Source organism: Berghia stephanieae, chromosome 7 (genome assembly GCF_034508935.2).
Source record: "Berghia stephanieae isolate SIO BIC M18660-M18661 chromosome 7, UCSD_Bste_1.3, whole genome shotgun sequence".
Lineage (NCBI taxonomy): Eukaryota > Metazoa > Mollusca > Gastropoda > Nudibranchia > Aeolidiidae > Berghia > Berghia stephanieae.
Genome location: NC_088366.1, coordinates 5454036 through 5470522, shown reverse-complemented (window position 1 = coordinate 5470522; position 16487 = coordinate 5454036). Strand labels below are relative to the sequence as shown.

At 36.6% G+C, this 16487-nt stretch overlaps 1 protein-coding gene across 1 annotated transcript in view; it reads left to right on the top strand.

The window, feature by feature from the left end:
- LOC144976398 (ribonuclease P protein subunit p40-like) overlaps positions 1 to 16396 on the top strand; it is a 17297-nt gene extending 901 nt beyond the window's left edge. Inside the window, exons 2-8 of the mRNA XM_078920663.1 lie at positions 3539 to 3680; positions 6354 to 6422; positions 7002 to 7097; positions 9235 to 9360; positions 11746 to 11956; positions 13513 to 13650; positions 16140 to 16396. Coding sequence (XP_078776789.1) covers positions 3539 to 3680; positions 6354 to 6422; positions 7002 to 7097; positions 9235 to 9360; positions 11746 to 11956; positions 13513 to 13650; positions 16140 to 16326 — 969 coding nt within the window. The 3' untranslated portion in view covers positions 16327 to 16396. The remainder of the gene's footprint in view (positions 1 to 3538; positions 3681 to 6353; positions 6423 to 7001; positions 7098 to 9234; positions 9361 to 11745; positions 11957 to 13512; positions 13651 to 16139) is intronic.
- Positions 16397 to 16487: the final 91 nt, after the last annotated feature.

The window sequence follows — 16487 nt, the reverse complement described above, 5'->3', positions numbered from 1 at the left end:
GCCAATCAGAAGCCAGGAACTAACTGTGAAGTATGTGCCTCTTCTGCATCCAGGCCATTAGAATTCGACCCGACATCATTTCTTCCTGCGTGTAGACCAAAAAAGAAAAAAAAAAAAAGTTTGCCGAAAACAAGGGAGGCCTCCCGAAAGCTCCTCGTTATAGCATTTCTTTCAATTTGTATTTTCACTTTGGACCTTTTGTCAGACGTTTATTTATGCAATTTGTCATCATATAGAATAAACCTTGATAGATTTGTGAAAGTTAAAAATTTCCTCATTTGACCACTTGACCGCCATTTTGATTTGTGAGGTATTGAAAGGCAGTGCAAAGCAGTCCTAGGGTTGTTTTTGTTTTGTTTTTGTTTTTTTCCTATTAGGGGTAGTTAAAGGTACTAGGTTGTATTTTTTCTAAGGAGCGAATATTCGGCATGATGAGCTTTCGGAAGGCCTCCCAAAGCTATAATAATACAGGCGGGGTGGCGAATTCAGAATTGGTAACAGTTACTGATGAAGTTGAAGCTTTCCAATTTCGCGGCGGCGATGGGGTCTCGAAACCGCGACCTTTCTGGTACAACAACAACACCTGGCCGGGGAGGGCGTGGCTCTACTGTATGAGTATGAGCTATTCACAACTCAAGAAATAGTGATTTCAATCTCTATGTCTATCTCGAGCCGCTACCTCCGACTTCTTGAGGTCATGGGTTCAACACAGACAAACGCCGCGAAGTTTGTTAACTACCAAGGTACCATTATCACCGTACGGTGAAGATGTTAGGCTATTTTCACCGTACGGTGAAAATCGTCCACCAAGATATTACCACACTATTAACACCGTACAGTGAATGTAGTCTGCCACACCGTTATAGTGAATATAGTCTCCCACACTATTATCACCGTACACTGAATATAGCCTTCCACACCATTATCACCGTACGGTGAAAATAGTGTGTCAGGCTGTTTTCACCGTACGGTGAAAATCGTCCACCAAGATACTACTGTACGGTGAAAAAAAGCCTCCTACACTATTATCACCGTAGGGTAAAAATCGTCCACCAAAATATTACGGGATGGTGAAAAAAGTCTCCCACACTATTATCACGGTCCGTATGGTGAAAATCGTCCACCAAAATATTACGGGATGATGAAAAAAAATCTCCCACATATATCACCGTACGGTGAAAAACATCCACCAAGATATGACCGTATGGTGAAAATAGTCTCCCACACTATTATCACCGTACGGTGAAAGAAGTCTCCCACACTATTATCACCGTACGGTGAAAATCGTTCACTTAAATATTACGGGATGGTGAAAAAGTCTCCCACATATATCACCGTACGGTGAAAATCGTCCACCAAGATATTACCGTACGGTGAAAATAGTCTCCCACACTACTATCAACAAGATATTACCGTACGATGAAAATAGTCGGCCCCACTATTATCACCGTGCAGTAATTAATATAGCCTTCCACACCATTATTACCGTACGGTGTAAAATAGTGTGTCAGGCGATTTTCGCCGCAAGATGAAAATCGTCTCCCACACTATTATCACCGTACGATGAATATAGCTTTCCACACCATTATAATGAATATATGTAGGTAGTCTCCCGCACTATTATCACCGTACACTGAATATAGCCTTCCACACCATTATCACCATACGGTGAATAGTGTGTCAGGCTAATTTCACCGTAAGATGAAAATCGTCTCCCACACTATTATCACTGTACACTGAATATAGCCTTCCACACCATTATCACCATACGGTGAATAGTGTGTCAGGCTAATTTCACCGTAAGATGAAAATCGTCTCCCACACTATTATCACCGTACGATGAATATAGCTTTCCACACCATTATAATGAATATATGTGACCCATCGTCTCAAAATGGTATTATGTCGGAACGAACCAGATACTTAAAAGCCGAATTAAATGTTAAACTGGTCAAAAATATAAACTGTTGGCATTAAAACCCCAAAATATAGTATCCATTCTCCTCAATAAAACGTATAAACTCAACACAAGTCTGATATTTCTGGCTATAAATTCAATTTTCAACATCTTAACCAACCCGACTTAATACCGTTTTGAGGCGAAGGGTTACATATGTAGTCTCTCGCACTATTATCACCGTGCCCTGAATATAGCCTTCCACACCATTATCACCGTACAGTGAAAAAAGTCTCCTGCACTATTATCACCGTACGGTAAAATCGTCCACCAAAATATTACGGGACGGTGAAAAGTCTACCACTACCACACTATTATCACAATACGGTGAAAGAAGTCTCCCACATTATTATCACCGTACGGTGAAAATCGTCCACCAAAATATTACGGGACGGCGAAAAAAGTCTCCCACACTATTATCACCGTACAGTGAAAATCGTCCACCAAGATATTACGGTACGTTGAACAAAGTCTCCCACACTATTATCACCGTACACTGAGAATCGTCCACCATAATATTACGGGACGGTGAAAAAAGTCTCCCACATTATTATCACCGTTCGGTGACAATCGTTCACCAAGATATTACCGTACGGTGAAAATAGCCTCCACACGGTCAGACTATTATCACTGTACGGTGAAAATAGCATGACAGACTATTTTCACCGTACGGTGAAAATAGTGGCTTCCTTTTTTAAAATGTCACCATTTCATTTTCAAACTCAAACTTGTCATTTTAGTGATCCATAATAATAATAATGATAATAATAATAATAATAATAATAATAATAATAATAATAATAATAATAATAATAATAATAATAATAATAATAATAATAATAATAATAATAGTAATAATAATAATAATAATAATAATAATAATAATGTTAAAATAATTTTACCTTAAACTCAATACCACTGTGACAGATGAAGAAGAAAATTGTCCAAAAAGAAGAAAAAAATGAAGCAATCATTTACCTTGTGTGTGTCAATAATTGTTACAAAATTAGCATATAGAAGTAAAAGCATTGAAATCACATTTTATATCATTTATGGCATTATAATAAATGATGCAGATATTATTATTATTTTTTTTTAATGTTACTCATCTCTTGTGTTGATTCCAACTTAGGATAGGATGCTAATCTTTCGCAAAATACTTTCCACCAGATCTGACAGACCCAGCTTCTTATTTACTGCTGGGTAGACAGGGGGGATCATAAAAAATCTCGACTGCACCCAGGATCTATATTGGTCCCTTTGCGTGTGAAGGGAGTGCTCTACCAACTGAGCTATTGGAACCCCATCTCAATAAGAGGAGACCAAAAAAAAAAAAAGCAAACAAGAGCTATTGTCCGACTTGTATTAGATCATCTGGTATAAACTCCTCCAGTTCCATTTTTTACCATATTTATAGAAAAATTATTCTTGCTTTGAGATTGTTTTGTTGTTTAATGTAAAATAAAGCAATGTTTACTATTAAAATTTTAAAAAATATAATTTAAATCTTATGATTAAATAAGAAAACTTGTTGAATTTTTTTTTCATTTTTTTGTGTGTTACTATTGAACTCCCCCACAGCTGACTGTGATATTACCAGGTCAAAACCAAGTACCGTCGGCAATCACGGAAATACTTGAAGAGCAAATTTCATATCGGCTTAACCAGTTACCTTTATACAGACTGATAGAAATGCCTTTTGTTCAAGCTTTTGTGAAGAAGGGTAAGACTAAACGAGGATTGTTGTTTATACTGAGATATCATTTTTAGCTTTACAATAAGACTGAAGGGCTAGAGCTCAGGTGGTCACTGGTTTGGATAAGTAAGTAAGTAAGTAAGCGTTACAATAAGGCTAAATTTGGTCCAGTATGTTTTGTTTTTTCTCCCTCCAAAGTTGAATTTATTTATCAAATTTTTCAGATAAATTTGGTTATCAAGAGCTTTTTTTTTTCACTTCCAATCCTTTTAAAGTAGTGACTTATGTAAAACTGACTTGATGTAAAGCAACTTTCCTGTGTAGAAGATACATGATTTACGACAACCATAAGATTCTTCTTAAAAAGTGACACCAACCATTCTGTTCTTTTTACTTTTTTGAGTAATTTTATGTTGCTCTTGGTTAGCTCCTGTCCAGGGACAGATGGATATTCTAAGAATATAGAAGTTATACTCGCAATATTTTCACTGTGTCAAATATTTTTAATGGTTTAAAACCAATTACACATGGAGAACATTCTGTAACATTTCTTTTTCACATTTTGAGAAAATGGTCGAGTATGGGTTGCCCTACGCACAATTATTCTTAGATGACCACATATTTAAGGCATTTGTCTGTAAATATAAAAGCCTCTCTCTACCTTTATCCTTTTAAATTGCCAAATTTCTGTATATTTACAGAATTCAGTATGTTATAAATTCCTCAGTATGTTTTCCAATCACTTGCTAAACTGAAAAAAGTTATTGTCTTCTTACTGGAGTTCAACACTATGAAAGGGGTCTGTTTATGGGTTAGGGTAAAAGTTCGGTAAATTTTTGCCTCTTTAATTGGCAATCCTGTTTAAAGCCTTGCTATTGCTATCTTATATATAATGACAAATGTGGACTTAATTAAGACGTTGGCGGCTAAACATTACAGGACCTTGTCCTGTAACAAAGGGTGCTGAGCATGGTTAGTTTTGGTTAGTGACAAGATGGGTGCCAATGATTGCAGCAGCAGCTTCTTATGGTTCACACTATTATGTTATGACGATCGACCCAATCAGCAAAGTCCGGTCCGCATTCGTGCACCGTCGCGAACCCGCCCGGTAGCATCGTCACAACACACCTTTCGACTAGATGCTCTGCCGTTTCGGGTTCTTGCCCACAGCGTGGACATAAAGGACAGGAAGTTAGACCCCACTGATGTAACGCACCGGCCGTTAGGCAGCTCCTCGACCGAAGCCGATTCGCAGCTACCCAGTGTCTCCTCTTACTGGTATCAAAGCCTGGCAACTTCTCACCAAGCTTAGAGGAGTGTAGGTCCCGCCCCCACGAGGATTGAATTCGTCCAAACCGACTTCCATCTCGTATGTGCAGCTCTGTCCGTAGTCAGGGATTCTGCGTACAAGGGTTGCCGGGACTTATTTCGGCTCGAAACGGGGGCACCGTTCATTATGCGCATGAGAGGGGTATCCCCATTCCCTCTCTCTTTGATCTTACTCAGCCAGTTTCCCGTAATGGTCTCCTCCGGACATCGGGGGGCTGGATCGCTGCCATCACCGGGCCCCATTCTCTAGGGGTTGTTGCTAGCGTTCCCGACACTATGTGCATCGACTTGCGAAGTTTTACATCCACCTTCTCAACGTTTCTGCTTCTACCCCACACTGGAGCGCAATACTCCGCGGTGGAATAGCATAGTGCCAGGGCGGATGTTCTCAATGATTGCAAAACTCTGTCCGCAGCGTTGTGTCTTCACATGCATTACCTCACCCCACTCTAGTCATTGACGGATATTGTAAGAGTCATCATCATCATCATTGCCTTTTTCATCTTGGATCAGGGTATAGGCCACAGACAAACAGTCTTCATCCTTCTGTATCCTGAGCTAACTTTTTTTTTTTAACTCTTCGGTCACCCAAGCTAAAAAAAAAAGGATTTGATTTGTCCACCTGTGTTTCTGTAACAATTTGAGTTTTACGGAAGGGGTGTTAACCCTTCGGCAACCCCCCAACCTGGAGGACCAGGTGACTCAAAAAGGGGGAGTCACACACCATTAGTATTAGTATTAGTTGCCTTTTATGACCTGCTGGCTTGGCATTGGGTTATTCTTGCACCCTCTGACCCCAGACAGCACATGGGTGGAGGGATTGTAAGAGTGCTAGTGCAAAAAAGATGCTTAAGAAATGACTTGGGATGAAAAAAAAAATATAGGGATTTTCATTCCTATGCCTTGTTGATGGAATAAATGAAACATTTAAAGCATAATAGGTGATTCTATGGACTACATTCTCACAAACTCAAGCCAATTGTTGAAATATGTGGCGTGAAATAGTGCTGACCACTCTAGTAATACAATTTTAAACTCGTTGATAACTCAGTCACTCATATTGCGTGTAGATTATAGATATAAAAAATATTCATTCATATAAATGCTAGATAGAAATAGAAGTGTATGAAAAGAAAAAGAATTTTTGTAATGCCTGAAGAACTTACAAAACAAGCTCTTGTAACTGATGACTTCAAAAAATCGCTCCCAGCTTCCCTCTAAAACCCCCTGTTACTGTTACTGAAAAATCGGCCAGACAATTTTCAGCCAGAACCTTTGGCCTAAATGGAAGAAGAAGAAGAAGATAATGATAATGATAATGTGTTTTTCATCTTTTGTTATATTTTAAAACTTATTTCATTTTCGTTTTAGGAAAAATGTATATGTTATCCCATGGTACAAAGCTAGAGTGTCACAATTGTGTCGCTGTCACACCTTCAGGTAAACAAATTTTATGAATTTGTTATTGAAATATAGATGATTTTTATTTAGAATTTGTAGCTCATCACTTTTTTACAGTATAGCATCGATTGTTTTGGTATGTCATAAACAGTGCTATGCATGAATTAGTAGAAGACAAACATTGGATAAATAATTCCCAACTCTGAGAGTTTCATCAAGTTAGTTCTTTAGCGCATATAGGGCCTAGTTAATAAAGTTTGTCAGTAATCTTAACGTCATGTAAAAACTGTGGATGCTTTTTTTTTTTTTTTGTTCAAAATTGATACAAGTCTTTTGTAGCTGTCCATGGTAATTGTATTTCAGATTAAATTTCACATCAATATAAAACAATTTATATATGATTTATTTGAATATCTCAGTCTTTTCTTTATGTCGTAAGACTCATTGCTGTATACTGAATTTCATGTATTTAAAAAGTTCCAATCTGAAAACTTCAGCTTAAAATGTCGTAAATTTGTCACCAGTTTGTTACAATTTTTTTTTTCACAGGCGCACAAATAATGCAGCAATGCTGTTTTTCAATCTCTCTCTCTTTTTTATTTTCAATTGATAATTTAGGGTATTTGGTTCTACATCTCACTAAGGATACTTACAGATCTCTTGGACTTGAGAGTGTCAAACAGACCCATATGAACAAGAAAAATGATGTATACGGTAAGTGTAGGAAGTAAAAGTAGTCTTTAAGAGTCATGAGGCCGATGGAGCTGGAGTTTTTATACCAGTTTCTAGTGCGTGAATTGGAAAATAGCAGTACGTTAATGCTAAGTCGTTTCCACCAGATCTTAGAGACCCAGCTACCCGATCACTGCAGGGTGAACAGGAAGGTCAGAAAAAATAATATCTAAACTGCACCCAGAATGGATCTCAGTCCCTTTGCGTGTGAATTGAGTGCTCTATCAACTGATCCCGAGTGCAGTTGAGAATTTTTTCTGACCCTCCTGTCCACCCAGCAGTGATTGGTTAGTTAGATCTGTTAGACCTGGTGGAAAGTACTTTGTGATAGACTGCAGGGCTGAGAATCTTCCGCCTAAAGGCGGATTTCCGTTTAAATGGTAGTTTGCCTCCGCCCATCCCCATCACAATTCCTCCTTTTTCAAATTTGTTTTGGATTAATAAACAGGATTTTGAGAATTTCTCAGAAATATGCCGTGTCAAACATTTTCCTCAAACCCACAAAATCACCATTATGTCTTATCTATAAAATTATGTCATTATTTTATGACCTTTGCTATCTATTAACGTAATTATAACTTTGCAGTAGTGTTATATCTCTCACCAGGTGTTGCCTGTGAAACAGTAAGCCATTACAGTGCAACCTCTGGATAACGACACCCCTGAATAACGACAACCCCTGGATAGCGACATTGACATCTGGTCCCGAATTATATAGTAATAAAAACCCCAAAATAACGACATACATTTTAGTAAAACCCCTGTTTAGCGACATCATTATTACAATAATCGGCAGTTGATGCCGATGTTTAATACCCAAACATCGTCATCTCGAACTCTAAACGCCTTTTTCCCCTCCCAATGAGATTGCTTTGTTACTGACCAATCAGAACACATGTTTACTACACTGCATGGAATCTGCGCTTGCTCACAGCGAAGAAGTTGATCAGTGGATGGTACTCTCAGGGGTCCATTAATCGTCAATGATAGCTACCTGTCTGAGGTCAGTTGAAGTTAGCTGATAACAGGCAATGCCGTGTCCAATTGGGGCAATTAAGGATATTTATGGTCTTATACGTAAGCCTCTTTCACATTATTATTTCCAATTGAAACGTCGGTTGTTCCGCTAAACATCAGTCCACATATGATCTTATTGTGATTAACACCTATTTTTAAAATGTTTTTTAAATTATTTTTTTTGGGGGGGGGGGGTGTTTTTTTTTTTTTTATATCGCAAGATTTAGGTCTAATTTTTAAGTGCTTGTAATTTTTGGTGCACTTAAAAATGTGTCTCAGTATTCAAATATCATCAGCAGTATTGTATGGATTTAATTTTAATTAAAATCTAAACTAGATGTGTGCATCTATGTTCTCGTGGGAATGAATTTTCTTGCTTTATTCTTAGTTTTGTTAAATGGCGTTCAACTACTGCTTATGATCAAAACAAAGAAAATACACATTTGAAAGTGAAATCGAAACTGGTATAGATAGAACGAATTTGACATCACTTGGGTACACATAGTTATGTGTGTTAGTCCATTATTTTTCAGGATGGCAATGTTGCATAGCATCTATACTGTTTGCAAACAGGAGAAATACTCATTCTAACTTTTTTTGACGTGTCTTCTCTCAGGCACTGGACCGCGCATCGCACTGTTTGGTATTCATGGGTCTCACAACACGCCCCCTTTTTCCGCCATCTTGAAATCTCCGGAATAACGACACCTCTGGATAACGACATAATTTTCCGGTTCCGGGCAATGTCGTTATCCAGGGGTTGCACTGTATTTGCCTATCCTGCATTACATTGTTGGTAATTTCCTTCCAAAATTATTGTTTTTGTCGCACTTGAAACTGAAATTGGGTCATTGAGCAAATTGTGAATGATGTATTCAGCAGGGTCTCTGTGGTTAACAGGGATAAAGGGGCATTTTTGTGGCATTGATGTAAAGATTGTGGAAAAAAACAAAACAAAATAAAAACTATTCCAAATAACGGCTGTAATAGTTGAATAGTAGATATAATACAAATGTTGCTGCTTGACGCTCGAAGAAATAAATCACGATAGTCAAATGGGGAGATGTAAAAATATATTACTGAACATGTTTCTCTTTTTCAGTTGTGAAGATAAATTTGCTAGAAAAATCGTTTCATCCAGGGAAGAAAGGCTATGAGAAAGTTATGTGGTGTTTGAAGAAAAGGTTGGATTTGACCTTTGACTTTAATGTCTCTTGGGTGCCCCATGGTAAGTTTCAAAAATTAAAAAAAAGGTACAGTTGATTATCATTTTGAGTTCTCACCCTGAAGAAATTCCCTAACAGCTTTCAATTATTTTATTTCTTATTTTCTTTTTAGTTTTCTCTCACTTTCTGAGGTTATAGGTCCTTTCTTGTTGTTGTTGTTTGTTAAAAGATTAAATTGTGTGGTTTGTGATCTAGTATACGACATTCAACTTCCTATGTGTATATAAGAGGTTCAAATTCCGTTGTTAGCAGCACAACGTATAAAAGGAAAATAGTGCTTTTAAAATAAATATTTAATAATTCCCACAAAATAAAGTTGAAAAGATATGCTTGTAGTACTTGTAGGTTACCGTCAGAGTAACCGATTGTATGACTCATAGTTTCTCACCATAATAATGTGTGGAATGAGTACCTGATAAATGGGAGTAAAAAAAAAAAATTGGGTGAAGAATATTTTACAATCGGTTACTCTGACGGTAACCTACAAGTACTACAAGCATATCTTTTAAACTTTATTTTGTGGGAATTATTAAATATTTATTTTAAAAGCACTATTTTCTGATTGTGACTTCCCAAATTCAAAGGGCTGACATTAAATTAATTTTTTTTTTTAGATACGGCATCTAACAAAATATAGTTAAGCATTGTTTGATTTTGAAGGCTAAGTATTTCTGTTGCTTTAGCAGAGACATATTCAAGTTGTGATTTTGATAACTCTGAATTGAATATTGAAAGTGATACTAAGCTGCAGCTGCTAGAAGCTGTTTTGTTTTTTTGTTTTTAAGGGTTTTACGGCGCTTGCAACACATTAAGGTCATATCAGCGCCAGTAAAAAGGAAGAAAATGGGATAGTAAAAAGTTCTAGAATTACAATTAAAGCACCCAAGAAAAAGTAAGACAAAGGGGAACTAGGAACAATTAGGGAACAGATGTAGATTCCAAGAGCACACTATCATGTACTTAGTTTGAGATCACCTATAAGTCTCATCCGGACACAAGCACAAAATCCAACAAAGAGGAATACACTCAAATGCTTACATTATACATTAAAAATGACAAATATAATAATACATAACGGAGAGATGATTTACAAGGAAAAAAATATCATCTCCCAAAACAATAACTATGCATTTGACTGTTTCCCTCCCAGCCAGGACTCCAACCAGGGCCAGGACAAAACCAAGTAACCTCATTCCAAGACAAGGACAGAAAGCATGTTGGAAGATAGATATAAGGGGATAGAAGACACAGTGTGTACCTCCCTGCCCACTATGGGAGGTCAGGATCCCCACCCAGCTAGAAGCTGTGTGGACTTTAAAAAGCAATAAACAAAAATGAATATAACATCTTCAAAAAAAAAGAACATTTTGGGCTCAAAACCCTTCTTCAGTCAATAACAATAATAATAAAAGCATAAATATGTCATTTAAAAAACCAGATCGATGGCAGAGAAATATTTGGATATTGATAAACTTGGACATTGAAGAAAACTAATGAAGAAGTATTCATCATCCATCGTGGCTTGTGCTCTTGAGCACGTTGCCGTGACGTCAGCGGTCTCCACGAATCACGATCCTCTGCGGTGCGCATTAAATCTGTGTTGCTTTTTAAATCACATTTGGCCATTCTTAGGTTATTTAGATATGTCATTCTTTGTCTTCCTCTAATTCTCTTTCCTTCGATCATCCCAGATGTTACCAACTTTTTTATTCCGTCTCTTCTCCATACATGTCCCAGAAACCGTAACTGCCTCTTTCTGATGGTATTGATCAACATTCTTCCCTTTCTCAAGAAGTATTAAAACAAGCTGAAACTACAAGGTTACTAATTCGTACAATAAGACAAAGACAGATGCAATTTTTAGGGCACCTAAATCGACATAAATGTATTGAACATTTGCTCTCACAGGAAATATAGAAGGTAAAAAGAGTAAAGGTAGACCAAGGAAAACATATTTGAATAGTTTTAACAGCTGGGTGACAAAGAAAGAGAAGATTAATATTAGTTTTTTTGAGATCTGATCAGAGACATGAATGGCGTACCATGATCACCGATGTCTGGCACAGATTTTGGTACTTGAAGAGAAAGAGATAAACTTTATCGGTGCAGCTATGTGATCTTGTGGTGGGACACTCTCATCGCATAGTTGAGTACTTGGAAAAGGTCTTTACTCACATTCTCTCACCGTACTCAGGTGTAAAGTGAGTACCTGCCAGTTAACAACGTTGTCTCTGTCCCCAAAAAAAATTGTAATATCGCCTAACAGGCGTCATCATGTCCCGTCCTACATGTTAACTATTGCTGTTTTTCAGGGACCCTTGTAAAGTGCTTTGAGCACGTTTAGTGGATATTGCGCTATATAAAAGCTCTTTTTTTTTTCATTTCAGACCCCAAAGTGTGTAGCAGTTCTATCAGTATTTATTTCTCAGATATTTGTCAAAGTGTTGGCAGATTGGATGTAGTGAGGATGTCTAAAATCCTGACGAGCATTCGGCATCCAAGAATTGATTGTCGGAATCCGGAAGGTTTAGATGGGTTGTCATGTTCATACCAGGAAGCGTTTGAATGGATGGGTGCAATAGCCTGTGGAGTTGAAGGGTATATATAATACAATCTTTTTTATTTAATTTTTTTTTTTTTTGTAGTTCTTCAGAGCATTAAGCTCATGGAACCAGATTTTATCCCAGTTTCTTTAGCGTGAAACAGATAAAAGCAATTGCTCACAACACTTTGGATAGGAGGAGGAGGCTAGTCTAATGTAAAGTACTTTCCATCAGACCTAATAGACCCAGCTACCCAATTACTGCTGGGTGGACAGTGGAATGGGTAAAAAATCTTAACTTCACCCATGATCAGTCTCGGTCCCTTTGTATGTTAACTCACTCAACCCTAACACCGACTATATCCGTAGTTTACCCGGGTTACTTTTACTTCATGCCTAATTTATTACATTTTACGGAGACAAATTATAGGCGTAGTATCAGAGCTAATGTTTTTAATTTTTACATGTAGTTCAATAAAACTATCTATGTACATGCTCATTTTTAATACATTTCTTCCAATTTTGAAAAGTAGCAAAAATCTCTGGGATTGAGTGAGTTAAGCAAATGCTCTAACAACTGAGCTATCTGGAACCCATAATAGTTTTGATCCTATAGGTTCCTGAAATCATTGTTTTTTTTTAAGCAAAAGAATAATTATTCTTCATTAATGGTATTCAATAGATGCATATTTATTTGATATTCACAATCTCAGGCTCTGTTAAGCTGAATGAATTTGAAGTGATTATACGTTTTCATTATGATTTAAATAGGATTACTTAACTGGAAGTGTAATGAGTGTTATTCTCTAAATCGGTGATGGGAATTATTTTCTACTTCAAGCTTGTTTCATGTTCTGTGTTTTGTACACATTAAAAAAAAATCTAATATAGAGTTGTTTGCTATCATAATCCGATTACGCTTAACATACTAACAATAGAGATTGCTTGTAAAATAATACTAGATGGCCGTTGATGACGCAATTGATTGCACCATTGTAATTTTTCGGTTGTGGTGACATATGAAAATATTGGCAGTTCTTATATTTGGGGGAACGTAAAAGACGGGTAAATTAGTTATGTAGGTTAAAAGGGAGAAATGGAAGCTAGTTTTTCTTTGTCCAACCAAATTTGATGGGTAAAAATCCCAACATCCCCCCCCCCCCTCGCCCCACCCACACACACACACAAACAAAAACAAAACAAAAAACAAACGTCAACGGGAATTTGTAAATAATTGAAGAAGATAATGAGTATAAAAGCTAAGTTAGGAAAAAATTAAAAGTTTTTAGGGTAAAGATTTTGACTATCTTAGACAGTTAAGAAAACATAGATGGCATAGATCTGGCTTTGAATGGTAAAATATTTTTTCCCCCTTCATTTTGGAGAACTTGTGTGAGTGTTTGAGTAAATGTTGTGTACAGTTTTCATGCTTTGTTTTGTTTATCTATTTTAAAAAGTGCCAGAGAAATATGATAAAAATCTAATATTTATTTATTCTTTTTTTTTTTTTTGCTATTACTCTATATACCCTAAGTAATATGCCGCATATTCCAACAATAAAGAAATTTTGACGTTAATTGAATTGAATTAGTTGAAAAAATTTCTTTTTCAGACTAAATGATGAAGAATATTCATACAAGTCCAGGCTCCAATGTCCAGAACCGAACATCAACTGTCCTCAGTGCTGTGTTTTCCAGGCCTATGGATGTCTTCCTTCTCAGACTGTCTTTAAAATTTACGAGCACCTAAGGTACAATTAGTGATTCAGGGCTGTCCCGAAGTAATTTCTATTGGATCCTAATTTGAGTCACAGCTAAACACTTGTTTGCTGGGTGGACAAATAGGAAATAACAGTTTAAATTTTTTAAATACAGTTATTGCAATGTAAAACTTATTTTATTCTTTGCTAGCATTACTCTATATCATTTAAGTAAGTGTCACAAACTAAAATTTCGTGATACACATAACAAAAATGTAATTACAAAGGCACATGTGACTTCTCAAACCATGGAAAATAACACTTTATTGATCAAAATCGTAAAATAAATGAAATAGTTATGGGGTTTTTTAAGTTTCATATTTTAAAATGATTTTTTAAAAAATGAATCTTGTTTAGGGAAAGATAAAAATAGGCTTTGTTTAGCTTACATAGATGGAGTTAGCTGGCCCAGTTTGGGATATTATAATCTTCAAAAGCTGCTGATTTTAATGGTACACGTTTCTCACCAATAACTTAAATTCAAGAGAGAGAGACTGTTCAAAGGGACCTCATTTTTATTGAATTGTGAAGAAACATTCACCTGCTGAACAGCAGTAGTTTGGAATACCTAATTTAAGTAACTGGGAAATTTAGCAAAGATATGACTTATAGATAAACTTATTATTTATACTAGACTGGGTTGAAGCAAAAGAAAATGTACATAATTTATAGAATTCCCGGGTAGGGAGGCACTCACTGTGTCTTCGATCACCCTCTATCTGTTGTTTTCCAATTTGTATGTCATTCTTTCATTTATGTCACTTTAACTTTAACGAATCTAAGTGAGTGGAATATAATATTATTATTGAAAGGGGAGGGGAGCAAAAAGTGGCCAATTCGTTTCTTTCCCTACAGATTCAGATTTATTGACTCTTTCAACGCTGAGACTATATTTGCATTTCCGTCACAAAATGGCTGACGCCTGATTGAGGCAGCATGAGAATGACAAGCTAAGACAATGAAACATTCAAATTCGGCACAAAATATCAATTATAAAATACCCCCTCTAGTTCCAATTGAATGTTCCGATGAAAGAAATGATACCATTGGTTCAATTTATAGTACTTTTGTAGAAAGTAGGATTGGATTACATTATTATTTTTGCCTTTCAAGACCGGCTGCACTAACTATGCGGCCACTGTCCAGGAGAACAGATTCTGCTCTGGCCGCACAGTGCGGCCAATGGCACTGAAAGAGCTAAATCAAAAGAAAATAAATATTAGTGGTGAATGTAAAATTTAAATATTGTAATCTTACTCAGTTACAGATAAGTGAAAAGAATGAGCTACTACTCTACATTCATTCAAAAGACTTTTAAAGTTTAAAGTTTCAATTTCGTGTAAATAAGGCTGGGAATCCTTGAAACTCTTTTTCTTTTTAAAAATAAAATTGTTTGCTTGTTTTTGTTTTTGAAATAACAGATTTCAGTTAACACTGATGGGCCTATTGTCTTTTCATTAATTGTGGGATATGTGGTAGTTAATGTAAGTAAGCCTAACATTGTGCGGCTGGCTATGTGGTCTTGTTCTATGACACTCGCTTTCGGATCGGAAGGTCCTGGGTTCAAGCCTAACTCAGCTCATAATTGAGTCCTTAGAAAAGGCTCTTTACTCACATTCTCTCACTGTACTCAGGTGTAAAATTAATACCTGGCCAGTAAAAGTGTTAGTCTTTTGTTTTGTTTTGTTTTATATTTAAGGGTTTTACGGCGCTTGCAATACATTAAGGTCATATCAGTGCCAGTAAAAAGGAAGAAAATGGGATAGTAAAAAGTTCTAGAATTACAATTAAAGCACCCAAGAAAAGGTAAGACAAAGGGGAATTTAGTTCAAATAGGAAACAGATATAGATTCCAAGAGCACACGATCAGTGTACTTTGAGATTACCTAAATGTCTCATCCTGACACAAGCACAGGTCCCCACTAAGAGGAATACACTCAAACGTTTACAAATCATATATAATATGTAAATAAAACATAATACAGTGCATAACAGAGAGATGATTTACAAGGAAAAAAATATCATCTCCCAAAACAAACTATACATTGACTGTTTCCCTCCCAGCTAGGGTATCCGGCTAGTGCCAGGACAAAACCAAGCAATTTCATCCCAAGACAAAGACAGAAAGCATGTTGGAAAGAAGATAAAGGGGGATAGAAGACACAGTAAGTGCCTCCCACTATGGGAGGTCAGGAACCCAACCCAGAGCGTTGTCTTTGTCGGAAAAAACAATTGTAAAATCACCTGACAGGCGTCATGTCTCGTTCTACATGTTACTTGTTGCTGTTGGTCAGGGACCCCTTGTAAAGCGCTTTGAGCTCGTTTTGTGGATATAGCGCCAAATAAAAGCTCAAGTTTAGTTTTATTTAACGTTATGATTTTGTTGATAATATGAGAAACAAAATATGCTTGTCCAGGGAAAAAAGGTCATCTCACGTGCCTAATATTAATATGCTCAGTTTTATTTTCTCATCCACCAGAAAATTTTCTGCAACACACTTCAAAAACCAATCACTTCCTGTCAGTTTCACTGTCAGCGGGGTGAAGGACAGTCCAGTCATTCGAAAGGTCATATCACCAGAGTTTTCTATTCCTGGGGACAGTATATACAGTGTCCTGATGTTTCCTGATGATGGTTACTGGTTTTTGACTGCTGGAGAGCTCTGACTATTGGTTATATTTTATTTGTTGTTTTATAACTTTTTATGTGATAATAAACTACCATCTATGAATTGAATATTTGTTGTTTTTGTTATTGAAGCTTCCTCTTCTTCTTTGGAGTTAGGGCAGCCAACATATCCATGATGGCAATCTGTGTGGCTATGTGG